The sequence below is a fragment of the Schistocerca serialis genome, chromosome 4 (assembly GCF_023864345.2).
Source record: "Schistocerca serialis cubense isolate TAMUIC-IGC-003099 chromosome 4, iqSchSeri2.2, whole genome shotgun sequence".
NCBI lineage: Eukaryota > Metazoa > Arthropoda > Insecta > Orthoptera > Acrididae > Schistocerca > Schistocerca serialis.
This window is the reverse complement of record NC_064641.1, coordinates 264,145,305-264,170,337: the sequence shown is the minus strand read 5'-3', so window position 1 is coordinate 264,170,337 and position 25,033 is coordinate 264,145,305. Positions and strand designations below refer to the sequence as shown.

Genomic DNA, 25,033 nt, shown 5'->3' with positions numbered 1-25,033 from the left:
ATTCTCTTTTTGTTGAGGGTGTGTGAGGAATGTTTACTGAAAGTTTGGCCGTACCTTTTTGTAACACCCTGTGTATATATATCACCGGTTGTCGTAAGATGACTATTAAAAGATTATAATTAATGTTAGCCTGGTTGGCAATTTGATAAACTAGACTGGATACCTGGAGAAACAGTTGCTCAGTAATGCAAGGAATACTTCCCGAGATAGCTCACAGCTTTTAACCCGCTTTTATTATCTTGAATATCAGCACCGCTTTCAGAACAAGTTAATGCATCAACATTACAAGTTACAATGGTTTTTTACATCAGGCACAAATTTTTCAGAGAATGTTCGTCCTTGCAAATCGGGTATAGAAAAGATTAATATGATTTTAGTAAACTGCAGGAGCAACCAATGAAAGATCCCAGAATTAGTATCGCTTATTGAAGGTTATAATCTCCAAATAGCATTAGGAACATAAAGTTGGTTGAAATCGGAAGTGAATAGCAACGAAATCTTAAGTTCGGATTGAAGTATTTATCGTAAGAATAGGTTAATCGCCAATGGTGGCGGCGTATATATTTCAGTAAAGAATCGATAATATCTAGCGAAGTGATCACTGATCCTGAATGTGAATTAATCTGGGTGAAGTCGACCATGAAAGGTCGGTTAAAAATGGCAAGGAGCTGTAGTGATAGAGCGCCTCTGAGAGAACTTAACAGAGCATCGTTAATAATTTTCCTGATCGTGCTTGTGTAATTGGGGATGACTTCAGCTTGCCAGGTATGGGTTGGGGTAATATGCTGGAGAGAACTTACAGAATATCGTTACTAATTTTCCTGATCACGCTTGTGTAATTGGGGATGACTGCAACTTGGCAGGTATGGGCTGGGGTAATATGTTGGAGAGAACTTACAGAATATCGTTAGTAATTTTCCTGATCACGCTTGTGTAATTGGGGATGAGTTCGACTTGGGGTAATCGTGCTATCAAAACTGGTGGTAGAGACAGGGATTCGCATGCCATTCTTCTGAATGTCTTATCTGAAAATTACTTTGATTAGTAGGCAATGTCTTGAACCTCCTAGAAACAAACAGACCTGAACTTCTCGATTTGGTTAATGTAGATGAAGGTATCAGTGACCATAAGGCTGCGATAGCAACTATGACTATGGCTTTTACAAGGAGTTTTAAGGGAAAAAAAGAAGATTTTTTTTAGCAGGACTGACAGGGTACAAATTGCTGAGTAGCTGAGAATCAGCATCAATATTCAGTGAAGAGGACGAAGATGTGGAGCACGAATAGAAAAAATTCAAAAGCATCGTTCAATATGTCTTAGCAAGGTCTTAAGGGGTGGGAAAGACCCGCCGTGGTTTAATAGCAGTGTTCGACAACTGCGATGTAAACAAAGAGAGCTTCATCTCAGATTCGAGATAAGTCAAACCTAACTGACAAACAAAACGCTGAACGAAGCGAACATGTGCATAAGGCGAGCAATGAGAGAAGCATTCAGTGACTTTGAAAGCAAAACTTTGTCAACCGATCTGAATAAAAACCCGAAGAGGTTTTGGTCTTAAGGAAAATCAATGAGCGGTTCGAAATTATCTTTTCATTCACTCAGAGACCATACTGGCAGGAAACGGAAGATGACAGGAAGAAGGCCGAAATACTGAATTCGATCTTCCGAATCTGTTTCACCGCGGCAGATCGTAACACAGTTCCTCCTTTCAATCATCGTACGAAAGTCTCAATGGCAGATATCGAGATGATCGATCATGGAACAAAAAAGCAACTACAATCGCTCATCAGGGCCAGATGAGAAACCTATAAGATTCTACAAATATTACGCGAAAGAACTTGCTCCATTTCTAGCAGCAGTTGTAGATCGCTGGAGCGACGGAGGTACCTAGCGACTGGAAAAAAAGCGCAGGCCATTTCCGTTCCAAAGAATGGCCACAAGACAGATGTACTCAGTTATATAACGTTGACGTCAATCTGTTGCAGAATTACAGAACATGTTTTATGCTCAAGAATTATGACGTTTTTGGAGAACGAAAATCTCCTCTGTAAAAATCAACATGGATTCCGCATGCAGAGACCTCGAGAAACGGCGCTCGCTCTGTTCCTCCATAAGATCCATAGCGCTGCAGACTATAGCGCTCAAGTAGATGCCGTGCTCCTTGACTTCAGGAAGGCATTTGACACCGTCCTGCAGTGTCGTTTAGTGGAAAAGATACGAACTTATCGAGTATCGTATCAGATTTGCGACTAATTCAAAACTACCTTCCAGATAGAATTGTTGTTCTTAAGGGAACAAAAACGACAGATGTAAAGGTAATTTGCGGAGTGCTCCAACGAAGTGTGATAGGACGTACACCGTTTACAGTTTATGCAAATGATCTAGTAGAAAGCGCAGGATGCTGTGTTCGCATATGATGTGGTTATCTGTTACACAGTAGCAACGCCAGAAGGTAGTATCAGTTTACAGAATGATCTGCAGAGGACTGTTCAGTGGTGCAGGCTCGGTCAGTTGACCCTGAACGTTAGCAAACGTAAAATATTGTGCATAGTTACTACTGTACAATTGCACTATTGATGAGAAACTGTTGGAAACAGTATCTGCCGTAAAATATCTACGATTAACTATCCAGAGCGACTTTACGTCAAATGACTTAATAAAACATTATAGCAGCAAAAGCAGGTGGTTCATAAATTGTTCAAATGGCTCTGAGCACTATGGGACTTAACTTCTGAGGTCATCAGTCCCCCAGAACTTAGAACTTCTTAAATCTAACTAGCCTAAGGACATCACACACATCCATGCCCGAGGCAGGATTCGAACCTGCAACCGTAGCGATCGCGCAGTTCCAGACTGTAGCGCCTAGATCCGCTCGGCCAACCAGGCCGGAAAAAGCAGGTGCCAGAGCGGGATTCATAGGAAGAATCTTAAGGAAATCCAACTCATCCACGAAGAAAGTGGCTTATAAGGTGCCTGTTTGACCGACTCTTGAGTACTGTTCACCAATCTGGGACCCTTACTAGGTAGGACTGTTAGAGGAGAGAGAGAACATCCAACGAAGAGCCGCACGTTTGATCACGGGATCGTTTAACCGTCGCGAGAGCGTTACCAAGGCGTTCAACAGACTCCATTGGCAGACGTTGCAAGAGAGGCGTTGAGCATGAGAGATCACTTTCCTGGAAGAGTCTGACAACATATAACTTCTTCCCTCGTAGATCTCGCTTAATGACCACGATGAGAAAATTCGAGAAATTTGAGCCAATTACAGAAGCCTATCGACAATCATTCCTCCCACGTAGTATTCGTAAGTGGAACAGGGCACGGGGTATCAGTAAAAGAAATACCATCCGCCACACGCCACGAGATGGCTTGCGGTGTATGATGTAGATGTAGAGTGGAACGACAGCGGTGCTACATTTTTTGATGGCACTGAAAGAATACACAGCTTTCACACAAGGCAAAAGCCTATATTTACCTATTATTTGAATGTCAGATTTTGAAGTCTAACGGACAGTCATCATTTCGATACCTGCTATTAGAGGTGAATGAACAGAGAGATTCAGTGTGCTGCATCAGGACTGGATTCCGGCAACTGACGTCCATGCACGTGAGTTGCTTTACTACTACGTCATACGGATAACCTTAAAGCTTCTGTTTATTGCCAGAACATTAGGTTGTTAACTTAACTCCAAGGGTGCAGATGCTGGAAAAATGGTGGTTCGTTAGACTATTGATAATGCACGTGTGTGGCCTGTAGCAAACACTCATTTCAGCGGAAACTCAGCTTCCAGTAGCAACATTCCTTCAAATTCTACAGGCTCATTTCAGCGGGCACTCGGTTTCAAAAACAGACCATGCTAGCAAACAGTTTATACGGATAGCAGATTACGTGTTAGTGAACTTAAAGCTGTGCTTTGGTTTATTTCGCGATATGTATAGATCAACTGAACAAGGCGAGGGAATGCATACTCCAGTGCCAGGCTACTGAACAGAAGAGATATCAAATGAAACATTCAAAGAGAACGCGGTTCGAAGTAGTCAGACTGCGATGGGCAGACACAGGGGTCGTACAAAAATAAGGAAACACAGCGAGAAATGCATGCAAGCTTGAACATAAATGCACATGCTAGGCACACCTGCAGGTTTTCCTCAATAAAAGTGTCAGTCGTGGTCAGAATAGCGTTCTGTGTAGTTGTAATTGCTTTATGTCGGAGCTCAGTGAATTCTAACGTTGGCAAATGGTCCGTGGTCGTATGGTGTGTGCTTCCATAACCAAGATGCTGAAGTGTTTGGAAGCCACGTACAAGGAAAGCAAAAAATATATCATCCGCTAAAGGCGCAACGCGGACTAAAGTGTGTGTTGTGTGATTGTGACAGGCGGTTATTGAAGACGATTGTGACGAAACATGAGAGGACGATAGCTCCAAAAATCACAGCAGAACTAAATGTCGCACTCGCGAACCCTGTCAGCAACAAAACAACACGGAGGGAGTTGCACCACAAGCAGGAAATTACAGGGCGAGCTGGAATTCCGAAACCACTCACCAGTAATCCAAATGCCCGCAACAGGGAAACGTAGTACCGAAGCCATAAAACCTGGACTCTGCAGCAATGAAAGAATGTTCAAATGGCTCTGATGACTATGGGACTTAATATCTGAGGTCATCAGTAGCGGTCGCGCGGTTCGAGACTGAAGCGCCTAGAACCGCTCGGCCACAACGGCCGGCTGAAAGTATGTCTTTCACACTATTTCTAATTTCAGACCGTGTTTACGTCGCAAGAGTCAAACACGGCCGGGATCTGTTGATGATTTGGGCAACCATGTTGTTCCATTGGCCCCACGGTGACGCTGTGAGGTCGCGTTACCGCGAAGGATTATGCGATCATTTTGGCTGATCACGTCCATCCAATGATACAATGTTTGCTCCATAATTGTGATGCTGTGTTCCAAGACATCAGGGCCCCTGTAAACACAGCTCGCGTCGTTAAGGATTGGTTTTGTGAGCACAAGGATGAATTGTCACATCTTCCCTGGCCGCTACAGTCACATATCTCAATATTGTTGAGCCTTTGTGTTCTATTGTAGAGCGAAGAACACGTGACTGCTATATCCTCCATCTGGATACACTCTTGCAGGAAGAATGGTATAAGATTTCCTTGAAATCAATCATTCCGAGACGATTGGGAGCTGTTTCGCATGCCAACAGTTTACTTACACCGCATTAGAGGCATGTTAATGTGCTGTGTTTTTGATGTTTCCATATTTTTTGTCCATCCCCTGTAGATAGCTTTTTGTAGCATGGCACGAAGAGAATAACGCATACAATACTGGCAATACGAGCAGGCATGCAATCTTGTGGTGAGAGAAAGTGGTATAGATGAATATGAACTAGGCTATATCATTTTTTTCATTTTTCTCTTATGTTTGTGTGAACGCCTAGAATACAATAACTCCAAACCTAGGTTGCGCAGTAGTTAAGGCAACGAACTCGTATTCAAGATGATTAGTATTCGATCCCCCTCGAGCTGATCTTCATTTTCGTTTTGTGTTGGTGATTAAATCATTTGTTCCGATAATGGCTAATTTTTGCAAGAAGGATAATATTTGTTTCTACTTCAGTTCTTCAGCAATGCAGTTAATTACCTGCTTCTTAACAACACAGCTGTCGCTGCGGTGTGAAACACGAATCCGCCTCCTTTTCGTTGACAGCTTCGCGTCTCACCTGCACCTACAGATTATCGATTCCGTGTATTTATATCTACACTACTGGCCATTAAAATTGCTACACCACGAAGATTACGTGCTACAGACGCGAAATTTAACCGACAGAAAGAAGATGCTGTGATATGCAAATGATTGGCTTTTCAGAGCATTCACACAAGGTTGGCGCCGGTGGCGACACCTACAACGTGCTGACACGAGGAAAGTTTCCAACCGATTTCTCATACACAAACAGCAGTTGACCGGCGTTGCCTGGTGAAACGTTGTTGTGATGCCTCGTGTGAGGAGGAGAAATGCGTACCGACTTTAATACGTTTCCGACTTTAATAAAGGTCGGATTGTAGCCTATCGTGATTGCGGATTATCGTATCGCGACACTGCTGTTCGTGTCGGTCGAGATCCAATGACTGTTAGCAGAATATGGAATCGGTGGGTTCAGGAGGGTAATACGGAATGCCGTGCTGGATGCCAACGGTCTCGTATCACTAGCAGTCGAGATGACAACCATCTTAGCCGCATGACTGTAACGGATCGTGCAGCCACGTTTCGATCCCTGAGTCAACAGATGGGGACGTTTGCAAGACAACAACCATCTGCACGAACAGTTCGACGTCGTTTGTAGCAGCATGAGCTATCAGCTCGGAGACCATGGCTGCGGTTACCCTTGACGCTGCATCACAGACAGGAGTGCCTGCGATGGTGTACTAAACGATGAACCTGGGTGTACGAATGGCAAAACTTCATTTTTTCGGATGAATCCAGGTTCTGTTTACAGCATCATGATGGTCGCATTCATGTTTGGTGACATCGCGGTGAACGCACATTGGAAGCGTTTATTCATCATCGCCATACTGGTGTATGATCCGGTGTGATGGTATGGGGTGCCATTGGTTACACGTCTCAGTCACCTCTTGTTCGCATTGACGGCACTTTGAACAGTGGACGTTACATTTCACATGTGTTACGACCCCATGGCTCTACCCTTCATTCGATCCCTGCGAAACCGTACATTTCAGCAGGATAATGCACGACCGCATGTTGGAGGTCCTATATGGGCCTTTCTGGATACAGAAAATGTTCGACTGCTGCCCTGGACAGCACATTCTCCAGATCTCTCAACAATTGAAAACGTCTGGTTTTTTTGTTCTAATAAAACCCCACGTCATTCCAAGCATGTGTGTCAATTTTTACCTCTCTATCTACATTATTCCATGCTTTATTAAGTTTTCAAATTTATACTGACTTTTTGATCAGCCGGTATTATTATGAAAACTTCACGCCGCGTGGTCTACGCCGCCTTGTCACGGTACGCGCGGCTCCCCCCTTCAGAGGTTCGAGTCCTCCCTCGGGCATGTGTGTGTGTGTGTAGTGCATAGCGTTAGTTAGCTTAAGCTAAATTAAATATTGTGTAAGCTTAGGGACCGATGACTAAGCAGTTTGGTCCCATAAGATCTTACCACAAAAAAGCCTTCATAATATGCCGCATTATTCCACTAACTACAGACTTTTTTTGATGAACGAACGTAATTTTTAGGGCCTATCGATAGCTGGTCAAACGAGAAATGCTATGGGTTTTGGAACAATATTCGTGAAGGCATTACAGGTTCATTATGTAATGAAAATGAGTTTTTTTATAATATACTGAGCTTCCTTTTCCTCACTTAATAAACCACTGTTTCAGAATTTTCTCGCAACTGCATTTGCATAACATTTAGTGAGGTAATTGTGTGTAAAATCCACTGTGTTTTGGCAAAAAGAGGCAAATTTTAATATGGCAACAAGAAAAATGCGTAAGTTTTACACAAAAATTCGCCACTCGTGATGCTTCTCTGAAAGTTACAAATAGTTAGGACGCCAGGCGAAAATAAATCGCTACTTTGTTGCATTTTCAGTGGAAATATTTTTAAATACTAACCAAAGCAGGGGTGACAGCAGATCTTTTTTAATGGTCACCAGCAAGTGTGGGCCTGGAGGGGCCCCATTTAATATTTACAAAAAAATGTGAGCCCAGGCTACAGTTAGAACGGCATTTCCCCTGCAGCGCGTGCTCACAACCTCCGCCACTACTGCTCTCCCACGTGTGCCTTGCCGACTGCCCATCTACCGGCTACGGTATTCTGTGCGGACTGTATCTCTGTGACTCTCTTCCACAGATCACACAAACCTGTGACCATTCGTGCTGCCCTTCCCTGTATACATTCAATGTACTCAGTTAGTCCTATTTGGTGCAGGTCTCACACAATTGAGCAATATGCTATAACTGGTCGCAAGAGTGATTTGTAGACATGATTGCACTTCCCCAGTATTTTCCCGATTTATTTATCGTGTCAGAAGCAAACTAAAATCAATATTAGATACATTACTACATACATACATACATTATGGTTTATAAATTAAACTAGTCAAGAATGAAATAAATGATTAGACACAGATTGTGTTGTCAAACATAAGATAATTTTAATCTATACAGTGGATGCCCAAAAATTTGCAACGTCCAGTGCACTTTGTGTAGCGTTTACGAGGTCCTCCATGGTGCACACAGTTGGAGGTAATGTGCATTGTGGTAGATGTGTTGATGTCTGCACGGCAGCTCCACAGTCACACTGGAGAGAGTCCACCTGAAAGCCCCACCTCTCCAGATTACTCTTAGATCTTGTGACAGAAGAACGCAGGCGGTTGAGTGATTTCCATGTGGACCATTTCTCTGTGTGGCCTGGGGGAAGAACTTCTTGTGGGATCAGCCACTCCTCCAGATGCTGGCATCTGACCTGCCATCTCTTCTCCCGGTGTTGATGTGGAGTGTCAGCGAGTGGTTCTGTACTGTGAAGGAAGCTCTTTCTAGACACAAGTCTTTGCTGTGCCGGTTGGTGGCCATGTAGTGGGTGGGCTTCGGATGTTAATCCCTTCTTCATTTCACTCCGTGCTACTGTATCTCTTCGGATGTCCGGGGGGGCTATGCCGGATAAGCAGTACAGTTTTTCCACAGGTGTGGCCCTTAGACAACCCGTAGAGATACGACATGTCTCGTTCAGAGCAACATCAACTTTCTTTGTATGTGTAGATCTGCACCATACTGGGCAAGCGTACTCAGCTGCAGAGTAGCAGAGGGCTAATGCGGATGTGCGCACTGTGTCTGGCTGTGCTCCCCATGTTGTTCCAGTCAGCTTCCTAACCACACTGTTCCTGGCAGCCACTTTTTGCTTTGTTTTTAAGCAGTGTTCCTTATATGTAAGAGCACGGTCCAGAGTGACTCCGAGGTATTTTGGAGTCTTGCAGTGTTCTAAAGAGGTTCCTTCCCAATCTATCTGCAAGGTTCTACTGGCCTGTCTGTTTCGGAGGTGGAAAGCAGGTCTTAGAAGGATTTGGTTTCAATTGATTGTCCCTGTAATAGGCAGTTAATTCTTTCAGACCGTCAGTTAGCTTCCGCTCCACCCTCTCAAAGCTGTGATTGCTCGGTCATCTGCATATATGAAGCTTTGTGTTCCTTCTGGTAACGGCTGGTCATTAGTGTATATATTAAAGAGGGTGGGTGCCAGTACACTGCCCTGTGGCAGCCCATTCTCCCGATTAACCTTAGTCTGTGATCATTCCGTTTCCCTACAAACTGTTAGTCCCAGGTATCTGTAAGAGCTGGCCGAGTCCAGCAGTGACTCGTTGATAATACAGTCATTGGACACTACTTTTTTTTGTTTTGTGAAGTGTGAGATAGAAAATGAAGAAACAGAAAAAGGATTTCTTTCGAAATCCAGATGAGGATTTGTATTTACTAAAATATGAATATTTTTTACCGTAACTAAACTTTGTCTAACCATTTTGTTTCACCTCTTCTACTCTGGTTGTATTGTTGTTCGAATCTGTTTAAGTATAAGTGCTGGCAGCACATATCCTTTCATAGGCTATTCAGTGTTCACGGTTCATTTTCATAAAAAGTCTCAACTACAGAGAATTCCGTGAATATTTGTTTTCCGCAGTGAGCTGTTGTGCGTCATTTAGAAATAAAATAAAAAGATGCGAAGCTGGTAATGAACTCATTTAATCTAGAGCGAGCCTTTTCAGAACAGTTTACACCGTATCCTTCCAGTCAGTCTCGCTCCCCTACTCGTGATTTGTTTTAGTTTCATTCTCAAACGTAAACTTTTATAAAATACGTCGTCTTCGTATTTATTGCACCTCCAAAAGCCTAATAATCTGCAATAGACAGCGTTTATTTTTTCTGACCTAATTAGCATGCTAGAAGAACAACAAGCTTTTGTAGTACTGAACGCAAAACCACATGAAAAATTCTGTGACGACAAAATACGGAAAATGCATAAATCAATAGCTGATAATTAAAAATAGATGTATCAGAAGTTTTGACTAAGTTTTATGAAGTGGAAAAACGGAGAAAATAAATTAAAGTCATCACAAGTAACATTGAACGCCTTTCCAGTAATATTTATAAATTTCAAGAACTGGTATGGAACAGATGTTTCATGGAACCCAGTTTTCTTCTTGGATTAAACTTTAAGCCTATTCCGTCTACACGAACTAGGAAACACAGAAACGCTGGAAATGCATATAGTTACTGAAACGTCGTGTCTCAAATATCAGTGTTCTTGACTTACCGTAGGTGGATGTGGACTCCAGCACCTTCACTTTCCGCTGAAATAGCCTCCCTAAGGCTATGACGAAGGCAATACGTATGAAATAACCGACATCGAAGAGTACATAGAGCATGAGCAGGATACAACTGATTGCTAGGCAAGCCATTGCTTCTACCGTTGACAACACCACGCAGCGTATGCCTGGATGCGTGCGACCTGCTGCGCGCCTTCCGTTGCACTGCGAACCCGACGCTACCTATCGGGCAACAAACACTCACCGGGGACGACGGAGCAGGTTGCTCAGAGACTTTTAAACGTAGAGACACTCCATATCCAGAGAAACATGTACGCGTTTTCTTCGCAGACGTTGATGGCGGGTGTTCGAAAGAATGCTCGCGCAATAACTTTAATGACGATTCTTTAATGACATGCCGTGTACAGGCGCAAAACGAAGTAAATGAATGTAAACAGACACAAACTGTACAAAACGCTTTCGCGTATCACGGGACAAATGCATGAAGCGTTCAGTGACTACTGAAGCAGGGTATTGTCTCGAGATCTTTCACAAAACCAAAAGAAATACTGGTCATCAAAGTTGTTGTCCAGACGACACTCATGGGCGAGGCAGGAACAGAAATCGAGGATAGCAAAGAAAAAAATGCAGAAATACTTAACCTTTTAAAAATGTTCCTTTACAAAGGAAAACCGAGAAGTAATGCCCCAACTTGATCCTAGTACCCTGGCAAAGATTAATGAAACAGATATTAGTGTCAATGGCATTTAGAAATAGCTGAAATCGGTAAAACTGATCAACAAAGGTCGAGGGCCTGATGGAAGGCCTGTCAGACTCTATACCCAATTTGCGGCTGAGTTGGTCCCCCCATTTAAAAAAAAAAAAAAAAAAAAAAAAAAAAAAAAAAAAAAAAAAAAAAACTGTATCCATTGGTTGGAAGAAAGTGCAGGTCACACCTGACCCCTCTACATACCAACCAGTTTTCATCCAGATTGTTTCATTGTATCTGAGACTCTTCCTTTGTGAGTGTGGGCCAACTTAGTACACATCCGCAGTATAACTTGCAAGGTGGGTGTACATACGTCTGATGAAAAGGGACTGCTCTAGTTCAGACTTTGAACAGTAATTTGCTGTAATGCATTGCTTGACTTATGCTGAAATACCTGAAGTTCCGTAAGACCTTAGGTGACCTATTTCTGTGGCAGAGGGAGTCACTTTAAGCCCCTGGACCTCTTTAGATGTCAGAAGGTATTCCAGTTCCAGCCCTTGATAGAGGAGACATCGAAACTGACATTGTCAGATACATATTGGCACCATGTTACACATGGTGCAAGCTCTTCATAGTGGCTCCAGCTGTTGAGATTCTTACATAATTGCTGACTGAACTACTGCAATTAAGTGCTGAATTAATAAACTGAAAATAGCTCCACTACATAAACATGAGCTCAGTGAAGTTACTTTGTTTACACACATAATAGAACTGGATAGAAGAAGCTGGGGAGGTAGTCTGCCTGTAAACTGAAAAGCAAGCAGCACTTGTACTGGGGAAAGTTGCCTACCATACGGGATGACTATGAATCAATTCCCTTCTAGCAGTGTGGAACAGTGGGCAGAGGTATATGCTGATTATGCCCACATGTGTTTCTTGCATTATCATCTCATACCTGTATTCCATGTAATGTTAATACCTTAATGGAATATATGCTTTCCGACCCCCAGCATGTGTCTGCAGCAGCATTGATATAGCTTTGCGAAACACATTGTAGTTTCTTTGATTAAGTATGGCAGAGAGAGCATGGCCTCAGCAGCTTGCCATTCAGTTTGCAGACCTATGAAGGTGTGAGGTATACAATCACGATCTAGCAAAATGCCTTCCCTCACACTTCTACCCTCCATTCCCAGCCCCTCCATCCTATGACACCTTAGAATACAATCTATTCCAATCCAATGGAGAATAAACATTAATTTTATACCATTAACACACTATTTTTAATAAACTGCAATTTTTTCATCCCCTGCAATGTGGAAACTGTTAGTCCTAGAGGAAAAATGAAGAGAACCTTTTCGTAGGAAATTTTATATAATTTTATACCAGGAAACATTTTTGCTAGATGCTGTGGTTTTTCAGTTATTCAAGAAGAAAATAAAAAATTTACCTTTAAACGTCTCCCCATCCTCACTCCTAAACCCCTCCCCCCCAAATTCCACTGGTCGGGATTTTTAGTATGTTGTACATGGCACTCTCTCCTACCACTGTGCAAATATTTGTGACTACACAAATATTCCCCCCATTCAACCTTTTTTGGTTCTCATTGACTGGGTTATACTACAGCTTACTGTTACAGACAAGACTGATTTACGCAGTAACAATAAGAAAGTGATTAACATATTTTTAAGAGCATCCAAAGACATGCTTCTCAAAAACCATTTGTAAGCAGAACATTTTCAACAAAGGAGAATATTGTCTCAACCCACTGCAGAACTCAAGACAAAATAAGTAATTGCAAAATGAAAATGCACTCAAAAGGTGGTTCATTTTTAATACACTCCTGGAAATGGAAAAAAGAACACATTGACACCGGTGTGTCAGACCCACCATACTTGCTCCGGACACTGCGAGAGGGCTGTACAAGCAATGATCACACGCACGGCACAGCGGACACACCAGGAACCGCGGTGTTGGCCGTCGAATGGCGCTAGCTGCGCAGCATTTGTGCACCGCCGCCGTCAGTGTCAGCCAGTTTGCCGTGGCATACGGAGCTCCATCGCAGTCTTTAACACTGGTAGCATGCCACGACAGCGTGGACGTGAACCGTATGTGCAGTTGACGGACTTTGAGCGAGGGCGTATAGTGGGCATGCGGGAGGCCGGGTGGACGTACCGCCGAATTGCTCAACACGTGGGGCGTGAGGTCTCCACAGTACATCGATGTTGTCGCCAGTGGTCGGCGGAAGGTGCACGTGCCCGTCGACCTGGGACCGGACCGCAGCGACGCACGGATGCACGCCAAGACCGTAGGATCCTACGCAGTGCCGTAGGGGACCGCACCGCCACTTCCCAGCAAATTAGGGACACTGTTGCTCCTGGGGTATCAGCGAGGACCATTCGCAACTGTCTCCATGAAGCTGGGCTACGGTCCCGCACACCGTTAGGCCGTCTTCCGCTCACGCCCCAACATCGTGCAGCCCGCCTCCAGTGGTGTCGCGACAGGCGTGTATGGAGGGACGAATGGAGACGTGTCGTCTTCAGCGATGAGAGTCGCTTCTGCCTTGGTGCCAATGATGGTCGTATGCGTGTTTGGCGCCGTGCAGGTGAGCGCCACAATCAGGACTGCATACGACCGAGGCACACAGGGCCAACACCCGGCATCATGGTGTGGGGAGCGATCTCCTACACTGGCCGTACACCACTGGTGATCATCGAGGGGACACTGAATAGTGCACGGTACATCCAAACCGTCATCGAACCCATCGTTCTACCATTCCTAGACCGGCAAGGGAACTTGCTGTTCCAACAGGACAATGCACGTCCGCATGTATCCCGTGCCACCCAACGTGCTCTAGAAGGTGTAAGTCAACTACCCTGGCCAGCAAGATCTCCGGATCTGTCCCCCATTGAGCATGTTTGGGACTGGATGAAGCGTCGTCTCACGCGGTCTGCACGTCCAGCACGAACGCTGGTCCAACTGAGGCGCCAGGTGGAAATGGCATGGCAAGCCGTTCCACAGGACTACATCCAGCATCTCTACGATCGTCTCCATGGGAGAATAGCAGCCTGCATTGCTGCGAAAGGTGGATATACACAGTACTAGTGCCGACATTGTGCATGCTCTGTTGCCTGTGTCTATGTGCCTGTGGTTCTGTCAGTGTGATCATGTGATGTATCTGACCCCAGGAATGTGTCAATAAAGTTTCCCCTTCCTGGGACAATGAATTCACGGTGTTCTTATTTCAATTTCCAGGAGTGTAATATATCTAATAAAGATTTAAAAGTACATTACCACTGCACTTATAATTTTATTTGATAACAGATAGGAAAAGGATTTATAAATAATACAGCAAATGGTTTTGTGTAATGTTTTATAATTTTACAAGTGTTCAGTCTTCATCTTCATCTTCACTGCTTGTCTCTTCGTCAGCCTCTAGAAGCCAATCAATAAACGGCTCAACCTGTAACAGCAACATAACGCATCATATAAAAATAGAAGAGACAGCAAAATGTGTAAATTCTCATAAAAATTTCAATAAGTTTTGCACCGAAACCCAATATTACACCAATATTTATATTGGTTCATGAATGAAGACTTGAACTGAAGTGATGTGTACAGTGGTCATGACATGAATGAAAAATGTAACAAATATATTCTATTACTACACATACTATGTGCAGTTTGCAACTTGTAGGAGGTTTCCACCGAGCATATATTTCAAAGAATTTTAAGCGACTTATAGATGTATGCCAGCAATATTTTCTAAGGATTTAAAGTGGTTATTTAAAGCAGAAAGATATCCATCTACAAGGTGTGTGAGAAAAGTAATGAGACTTGACAACACTGTGAGTGATATGGTAACGCTGTGTTGTTCTATTTGTCTACACTGGCATGTTCATCCCTTCCATATGCTCAGTCCAAGTTTCTGCTCCGTGTAGCCATTTTACGAGTGCCATTAGTGAAGTTATTTATTACAAAAATGGAACAGCAGAATTTAGATCAATGTTATGTTATCAAGTTTTGTGTTAAGCCTAGGGAATTAGCAAGTGTTGAAAGAGGCCTATGGGGAAGATTCCTTATCGAGAGCACAAGTTTTTCATTGGCACAAATCATTTTTGGAAGGCCGCAAAAAAAGGTTGACATGAGCCTTGCTCACGGAGACCCTCAACTGCAAAAACCAATAAAAACGTTGAACATGTACATAATCTTGTGAAATCAGACCAATATTTAACAATAAGGATGATGGGTGATTTATTATACTTAAACACTTTCATCATACATCACATTTTGACTGATGTTTTGCACATGTGAAAGATTTGTGCCAAAAAATCTCACAACTGAGCAGAAGGACAATCGAAGAAACATGTGCACTGATCATCTTGACAGGATTGCCAATGACAATGAATGGTTCAGTCATTTGATCAAAGGTGATGAATTCTGGTTTATTGAATATGACCCTAAGACAAAACGGCAAAGTGAGAAGTAGCACACTGAGACATCTCCTCTATTGAAAAAAGCTGGAATAATCAAATCAAAGATCAAAACAATGCCGATTTGCTTTTTGGACAATAGGGGAATTGTACATGAAGAATTTGTTCCTCCAGGACCAATTGTCAATCAAGTGTATTACAAAGGTGTCCCTGAATGGCTCAGGCAAAGTGTTACTTGAATGAGACCAGACACTGCAGACAAGTGAATGATGTGTCATGAATTCACCTGATCCAAGTCCCTGTGACTTTTTTCTTTCCCAGAAACTGAAAAATTTCTTGAAGGGGCATCATTTTGGGACTCTGGAGAACATTCCACAGAATGTGACCAACATGTAAGGCTTACAGCACTGCTACCAAGACTGGGAACAGCGATTCCGCTGCTGTATAGCTGCCAGGTTGAACTATTTTGAAGGAGATAATAGTGTTGTTTGAAAGAAATAAAAATTTTGGTAGATAAAAAAATCAATCACATTACTTTTCTCACACACCTCATAACTACTATACTAAGACAGACTGTAGTTTAATGTTGTTACCAAAAATCTCAATAAGTTCTTGACCGATTTACTTCAAATTTTTACATGATATTCAAATAAACATAAAAATGGAAATAGGCAACATTTTTTGAAATATGTATGGTTTATAAGTATCTATACACAACATAAATTGAAGAGGGTCTTAACAAATATCTTGAAAAGTCTGAAATTAATTAAAATTTTTATAAAATATTCTATTAAATGTACAGATGGACATATGTTACTTTCTTACAAATATACATGGTATATAAATACACGGTCAGTATAAATTTGAAAACCACAGAATAATGTAGATAGAGAGGTAAAAATTGACACACATGCTTGGAATGACATGGGGTTTTATTATTTTCTACCCCTCCCCTGTCTGTTCATTTCCTGTTCCTCCCTCTCTTTGACCTTTTTGATTGTTGTTGCAAGCGAAACCTTGACTGGGAAATGAAAAGTCACTTAAAATGAATGAGTGAATTGGTTGGGATCATTAATATAAGGGGCACAGGAGAGACCCCTCCAGCTGCTGGATCTGTGGGGAGAGTAGCATCAGTGACAGTATCCCTCATAGTTTTAATCTGCGAACAGTTAAGACTGTAGTGTTCCAGATGATTCAGATCTCATAGTAGTATTACAATCGTAACTCGATAAGCTGTAAATACAGCTGTCCCATTGAAACTGACTGTGATGAAGAAAACAAAACAGCGCATTGTTGTATATACATTTTTTGTTTAAAATTACATATAAGGAGATAGCAGAAAATATGTATATTGTTGTTTAAAAAATAGATAGTTTATGTCCATCTTCATGTTCGTAGTGTACTGGGTAATAATTTAAAGTAAAACGGTTGAGAACTTTTCAAGATTTGTGTTAACTATGTTTCCCTTTGTGTGTTGCATATACTTATGTAAACTGAAATATGTAGCCTGTGTCTATCCAGACTTTTATTAGAGTATAATGTACAAATCTGAAATAAAACTGTCAAGAAATTTTTGAATTTATATACCTTATGTGTTGGAAAACATGGTAGTCTATGTCCGTCAGAGTGTTTATGAGAGTACTTTGTAAAAATTTGAAGTAAATTGGTCAAAAGAATAAAAGAATTTTGAGATTTTTGCTACATAAAAATGTGTAGAGTATGCCTTGTCCATATACATATTTTTATAACAAATTATATAGACTACAATATGGCCATCTAAATGTCTATTAAAGCATCATGTAAAAATTTGAAGTAAAAAAATTTTTGGTAAAATTTTTAAATGATGACTTTTCTGTATATAGTAGTATATATTGATATAACATATATATTAAAACAATGTATAGCGTGTGTGTGTCTCAATGTTTATTAGAGTATTGTGTAAAATTTTGAAGTAAATCGTTCAAGAACTTAAGACTTTACTAAAAACATTTTTCCATTTACATAGTATATATACTTTTATCTACAACATATATTAAAAATGTGTAGCCAGTGTGCATTCAAACATTTATTAGGGTATCATGTAAAAATGTGAAGTCAGTCTATCAACAACTACTTGAGATTTTTGGCAACAATGTTCAATGACAACTTATTTTTATATATTATAGTTGTATAGATATAGGTCTTTATATACTATACATATTTTAAAAATATGTAGACAATGTCTGAATGTTGATTACAGTACCATGTAAAAATCTTAGGTAAATCGGTCAGGAATATTTTGAGTTTTTCTCACTATTTTTCCCTTTTTGTGTGGTATATACGAGGGCTATCCACAAAGTACAATACGTTTTGGAATTAAAAATAAATAAATTATTGGAATTTTTAAAAAATTATATACAGATGAAACCCACACTTAAATACTACTTTTCTACATAGTAGCCATTTAAATTAAGGCACTTATCGTAGCGATGGACGAGCTTGGAAATTCCTTCGTCGTAAAATTCGGCCGCCTGCGCCTTCAAACACGTGGTTAATGAGTAGCCTGGTAGAAATACGATTTCCGGGAAAGAGGCACTACAATAAACTCTCAAAGGTATTGCCAAACTCTGCACAACCTCAGAAGAGCAATACAAAACAAGCACAGGGGAAAGTTGGGCTCAAAGATCTTGCTGATTCACAACAACGCCCGGGCCCACACGGCAGATGCCACTCGTGCAGTTCTCAAATCTTTTAAGTGGGAGTTGTTTCCTCATCCGCCGTACAGTCCCAACCTGGCACCGAGCGACTTCCACTTATTCCCAGCAATGAAGAAGTGGTTGGCTATGCAGCGTTTTGATGACGACGCAAAGCTTCAAGAAGAGGTAACCACGTGGTTGAAGGCGCAGGCGGCCGAATTTTACGACGAAGGAATTTCCAAGCTCGTCTATTGCTACGATAAGTGCCTTAATTTAAATGGCAACTATGTAGAAAAGTAGTATTGAAGTGTGGCTTTCATCTGTATATAATAAAAAAAATTCCAATACTTTATTTATTTTTAATTCCAAAACATAATGTACTTTGTGGATAGCCCTTGTATTTATATACCATATGTTAAAAATATGTAGCTAATAAAAATATGTAGCTAATATCTGTCTGAACATTTATTAGATTATTGTGTATAAATTTAAAATGATATTGCTAACAATGTTTCTCTTTATATGGTATATACTGGGTGATCAAAAAGTCAGTATAAATTTGAAAACTGAATAAATCACAGAATAATGTAGATAGAGAGGTACAAATTGACACACATGCTTGGAATGACATCGAGTTATGATTGTAATACTACTATGAGATCTGAATCATCCGAAACACTACAGTCCTAACTGTTCACAGATTAAAACTATGAGGGATACTGTCACTGAAGCTATTCTCCCCACAGATCCAGCAGCTGGAGGGGCCTCTCCTGTGCCCCTTATATTAATGATCCCAACCAGTGCACCCATTCATTTTAAGTGACTTCATTTCCCAGTCAAGGTTTCAGTTGCAACAACAATCAAAAAGGTCAAAGAGAGGAAGGAACAGGAGATGAACAGACAGGGGAGGGGTAGAAAATAAACACAGGGAGTGGGAGGTAGGTGAAGGACAGAGAGAGTGGGGAGAAGGACATTAGGATGTAGATACAATTCCCATACACATTTGGCAATAGCAAAGCATTGTTGGGTTTGGTAGTGAATTAACATGGACATAAGCTACACCATAGAGAAAATCTATAACTGAATACATTATAAGTAGACAAAAATAGATCTACAAAGAAGAACAGAATGGGTTCTGTGCCACATGATCATGCACATACAGTATATTTTACCTAAAACAGCTCATGAAAAAAAAAGAGTGGTCTGGAATTTAGAGACCCATATGCTTTTCATTGGCTTTAAGAACCCTTATGATGGCATTTCCATGTGTAAATTGTGGACTGCAGTGTTAGAGAAAGGAGCTATATTATGTACATGCTGTTACAGCATATGTAGTGGTACAACTTGTACATTTAAAGTATATAGAAAGATATCTGAAGAGATCCCAGTGGCCAAAGGGTCACAACAGGGATGCATGATAACATCTTAATTATTTAAAACATTTTTGAATTCTGACTTAATATTATGCAAATGTTCCTGTCATAATATAAGTGTGTCACTAAATGATGACAAGCTCTTCACTTTGCATTTTGCTGATGACCAAGTCATATTTGTGGAGTATGTGGATTACACAAGTTACACGGTTAGAAATTCATTATTGATAACATCTGCTACAGATGCAATAAGTCTTATTTTCCAACAAAAAAAGGCACAGTCAGGTTTCATGACAACAATCTCATGTTCAGATCCATGAGATGTCCATACTATTCAACTAGTTACTGTTAGTTTACTGGTATGGTCAATCTATGCACTTGAAGATGGGATTGTTGCCTCAAAACCTGGTTGTGTTTTCCTTTTATTGGAAAATAAAATTTATTATAATGGTAGTGAATGTTATCAATCACAAATTATATACATAACTAGTTGGGGATGTCCTATCAAGAAAAACATGGTTAGAAAGTTGCACAGAGAATATCAAGAATGGGTTTAATGATTAATTTAGAGAAAACCAAATATTTGGTTATTGGATGAGTGAATCAAGACCTGGCATTATATTTTGGGGTTGTAAGATCTGTGGACTCTTATTATAAGCATTTGGGAGTCATTATTAACATAGATAGATGTATTAAAAGCAAAATTAGGAACAGTATTTGTCAAGTTAGACAAATCAAACAACTGATTGGAACTTCGTGGAGCACAAACAGAAACAAAGAATAGGATATTTAAAACTATTGTAGAATGTATAGCAAACTATGGATCAGAAGTGACTGAAAGAATTAAGAAGAACTTATTGTCAATGAAGATGGGATTTTGGAGGTGTTCCTATAAGTTAACACTATGGAATAAAATAAAAATGAAGACATCATAAGAGAATGTACTGTGACACCACTTTACTGGACACAACTGAAGCAAAACAATGGATGTGACATCAAAATGTATGCTGTTTGGGTGAGGACGGATGGCCTAAGAAGATGGTGGAGTGGAGTCCAACTAGTACAGGAAGAGGATACGTGAAACCAACAAGGGCAGAGAGAGTCAGAAGTGCTAAATCAGAGCAGAATTTGCAAGCAGAAGATTGGAAAGAAAGGAGCTTTGGAAAGTAGGATGTGAGAAATAGCTGTAGTGTTGTATTAAATCACATTTTTTAAAAAAATTAAAATATAATGATGAGCAGGCTGACTGCATTAAATTCTAACTCAATAATAAATTCATTTAGGAACTTACTGTAGACTTACTGAAATATCTAAACAAATATCTATTTGCAATATTGACTTTGTCAGGCATAAGTTGTATAAAAATAAAAAATCTGGTCAACTTCGCTTCCTTTCATTCCATAATATTACATGGGAGCATATTCTGGTACGTGTCAGTGTTACAACTAATTTTGATAATTCCATAGTCATAACAATTGTGACCTGCTGTTGGATGATGTCAATTTTCTCTTGTTGAATAGTGTAAAAAGTTGAGAGCATTCAGCTTTCTTGAGAGCCCATCATGACAGGTAGACAGTCAGGAAGGGACAGGACAAGAAGAAAATAATCACTATGGAGGAAAATGATCACTATGGCTGACATATTTCAGAGAGATAAATGGCTGACATCTTTCATGTGCCAAGCCAAACGAGTAAGAGTGCAAATGAGCAATAAACACAGTTGAAGTTCAGAGATCAATTTTTCCATCAGGTTTCCTAGGGCAGATGTCTGAATATCACACCACAAAATGTTCAGAAAAATTACTAATGCCTTAATACGCAACTGAGTTTATAATTATTAGCTGCTGCACCCTCAATTTTGCACTCATTATTGGGAGTTAATGGTATCATTTGGTCCAAATAAACTGTCTTATCGAATATTAATTCATAGTCCTGTCTGAAATGAATTTCTAAGCAATACCATGTTTCTGTAATTCATTCAGGCTTCAGTAACAACAAAAAACAGATTTCAAGAACATACTACACTACTGAATGGTCGCTCCTTGATGGTCAGTGAGAGGGGGTTTATCACAGTGACCATACATTATTCCACCACCTCCTGATGAGGTGGCAGTCAATTGATTTTTCCTACATGATGTGATATTTGTAACACAAGATGGCAGCTCACAATGACACATTAGTGCTTCAGTTGAGCCCCAGAGAGGTCTTCTGGACAGTGTCCAGCAGTGTGATTGATGAAGTCATGACAGAGAATATAATGTTCAATCAGTTTTCAGGCACGCTTCTGTGAGATTATTATTTCTTCTTCTGTTAGTTACTCCTACAGACATGAAGAATATCTTTCTCAAAGTTACACTCTAAAGTTAAAGGTACTTGTCTTAAACATGAGTTAGCTGATACAGCAGTGCTTCAGTCACATATAAAATTAAGCCACTTCACAAGGAATACATCAAAGCTGCAATGAAAAGAGTAATATGTACGAACACGCACAAAATTGTTGTAAGTCAGATGTTTCATCATTTAGTTTAATGGTATGCATCAAAATGCCAAGCATTGAACACTCACAATGAAGAGAGTGAAAATAGGAGATGTATTCTATAAATGCAAGTATTGTTCTGGTTAATAATCTTGTTTGTTATGTATTATCTTCAATTATTTCTTGGCCACCAAAGCCCAAAGATATGTGGATGGACCAGAATCTGAATTTTGTCATAATTCACTGAACTGCTTACAGAAATTCAGCATTCATCCAACACAGTTTTTTGTGGCTGGAGAAACTTGCTGATGTTCTGTGTACCATTCTCATAACTCAGTGTCCTAATAACATTACTAAATCCACATGGAATCTCATTTTGTAATAGCTGATCACTTTTTTAATGGCTAGAAGGGTTAATCTATTCATTGTTTGATATTTCCCTGAATTTGCTGTTTGATATTTTCCATGACCATGACTATTTGTGCAGTAAAATTCATCAGGTAGTGAGGAAGGGCAATAGACTTGGTGTGATTCCTATTCTTTTCCTCATTATGTGGTTGATATTATACTCTGAAGTATAGGGCATTTTTTATATTATATGGTGAATATCTGTATTTTTCTGGAACACCTGACAGTATTGCTCTTCATTCTGGATGCCGGCAGCATCAGATATACATGTATCCTATCACTTTTTAAATGCATATTTGTTGCTTATAATAAACAGGATGTCCCAATCCTATGTTCTTCAATTGAACTGATTCATTCAAAAGCAATAGACATCTGACTTCTCCGCATTTCATTGAAAACATAACGTAATATGCTAAGCTCTATTATTCTCTTTTGTTTTTATGCATTTTAATCAACTGATTAAGCCATAGTTGAAATTAATGTACAGTCTCATCAGCAGAAAGTCACTTAGCTTAGAGGATGGTTGCAATTTCTATTAAATATGTGGCATTCGGAGATTAAATACCTTGAGGGTAAAATGAATGATAAAATAACAGTGCAAGTGTTTCAAGTGCCAGTGAGCGTGTAGGTCCTTTTACACAATTAAACACAAAACACTATATTTTAAATACAAAATATTATGTTAAAATTTCCATTTTTTTACAAAGATAAAGATCACACACTCCAAACAGAACAATTGATTTCTAGACCTCCTTTGCATTGTGCATTTCAAATGTCATTTGTTTTCAAAGAAAGTCAACACAAAGAAGAACTATTTACTGAATTGTAGGTTGTGAACACAATCATCACTCCCCCCTCCCATTGTCAATTACTTGTACTTTGCAGGGAATTTCACAACTTGACCACTTCAGGTAACGATTTGGTGAGACTCTTGAAGGTATGGGTAACTCATTCAAAAGTGTAGTGCTTTGTAGGTTTTCCTGAATGTCCACAGTGTTTTGAGTTCACAAAGATGAATGCAGGTTTCACTCTATCAAGTGAGATGCTAGTTGCCACATCCTTAACTTTTAACATGAAATATTTTCTTTTTTGCTCCAGGACTTCACAGGGGGCTTTATAGGAATGCACTAATTTAGCTTTAACTTTGTCATTCCTCACAAATACATGAGTCATATTGTGCAGATCTTTACTAACAAATGCTATTTCCTTTACCCTTTGGGAATATTCTGAAGGGCATAGTTTATCCATATGTTGGCATAAGGGAGAAGTGACTGCCGAAAGATCTATTTCTTGTTTGTTTTCTGACATTACAATGAAATCTCCAGGCAATATTAGAGTTGTGCCATACAGCATCTCAGCAGCTGTTGACTTACTTTCTTCTCTCACACAGCAACAAAGTCCTAGGAGAATAGTAGGAATTAAGTCACGCCATTTATTTTTACCACATGCCCTAATGGCTGTCTTCAATGTTCTATGGAATCTCTCTATTTTCCCATTTGATTGTGGATGATATGACAAGTTTGTGTGCACGTAGTACCACAAATCTATGCTAATGCACAGAACAGCACCTACTGGAACTTTGCTCCTTGGTCAGTCCCTATTTGGTTAGGTGCCACAAATCTAGTGATCCAGGAGTTATAAAATGCTTGTGTCACTGTTTCTGCTCAAACATCACGTAATGGAATAACTTTTTTCTACTTACTGAACAGTTCAATGCACATTAAATAGTATACGAATTCATCTGAGGGAGGCAGTGCCCCAATCAGATCGATCTGTAACACCTTAAATTGTCCATTTGTGCTTGGAAACTAGCCAACAGCAGATTTAGTATGTCCAGGTACTTTGCTCTTTTTGCATGTTATGCATTATTTTGTTCATTTTTGGATATCTTGTTTGATGTTTAACCAAATAAATGAAGGCATGAGTAATTTTACAGAAGACTTAATACCAGGCCGTATCATGCTGTGGCAATGCTGAAATACTGAGTATCTAAACTCCTAAGGAAAATAAGGATGAAAGTTACTTGTCAACACATTGCCCCATAAGAATCTTATGGGGTTTCATGCTGTCTAAACTTCAATGATGTATGAGGACTAGATCGAACTTTCTGGAGTTCTTCATCACCCGCACGAATATCTGCTATCTTCGTACTAATACTTCGCATCTACGAGGGATATCAGAAAGTAGGGAATGTTTTGGCATTAAAAAAAAAGCTAAGAACAAGAAACGCAATTGATTATATACATCTGAAAGAGCGACTGACATACTACTTTTCCACATAGTCACCAAACACACTGAGACATAGTGGTGGACAAGCTTTGAAAGACCCTCGTCACAGAATTCTGCCGCCTGAGACTTCAGCCAGTGAGTCACACCCGCCTGGAGTTCTGTGTCGTCATCAAAGCACTGCGTTGCATGCCAGTTCTTCACCTTGGTAAGCAAGTGGAAGCCGCTTGGTGCAAGATAGGGGCTGAAGGGCGGATGAGGGAAAATTTCCCATTTGAATGAATGAAGGAGATCTTAAGTTTGCCATGTGATATCGGGCATTGTCGTGCAAAAACAAAATTTTGGACATCAGCTTTCCTTGGCGTTTGTTTTGAACTGCTATTCTAAGGCTGTGCAAAGTCTGACAGTACCGGACAGAA

The 25,033-nt window shown here is 40.3% G+C and overlaps 2 protein-coding genes across 2 annotated transcripts in view; both read right to left on the bottom strand.

Annotated features, from left to right (window-relative positions):
- LOC126473772 (protein THEM6) overlaps positions 1 to 10,588 on the bottom strand; it is a 100,440-nt gene extending 89,852 nt beyond the window's left edge. The window contains exon 1 of the mRNA XM_050101037.1: positions 10,327 to 10,588. Coding sequence (XP_049956994.1) covers positions 10,327 to 10,471 — 145 coding nt within the window. The 5' untranslated portion in view covers positions 10,472 to 10,588. The remainder of the gene's footprint in view (positions 1 to 10,326) is intronic.
- A 3,726-nt stretch (positions 10,589 to 14,314) lies between these two features.
- LOC126473769 (translation initiation factor eIF-2B subunit epsilon) overlaps positions 14,315 to 25,033 on the bottom strand; it is a 97,735-nt gene continuing 87,016 nt past the window's right edge. Inside the window, exon 11 of the mRNA XM_050101032.1 lies at positions 14,315 to 14,487. Within this exon, the coding sequence (XP_049956989.1) occupies positions 14,416 to 14,487 (72 nt within the window). The 3' untranslated portion in view covers positions 14,315 to 14,415. The remainder of the gene's footprint in view (positions 14,488 to 25,033) is intronic.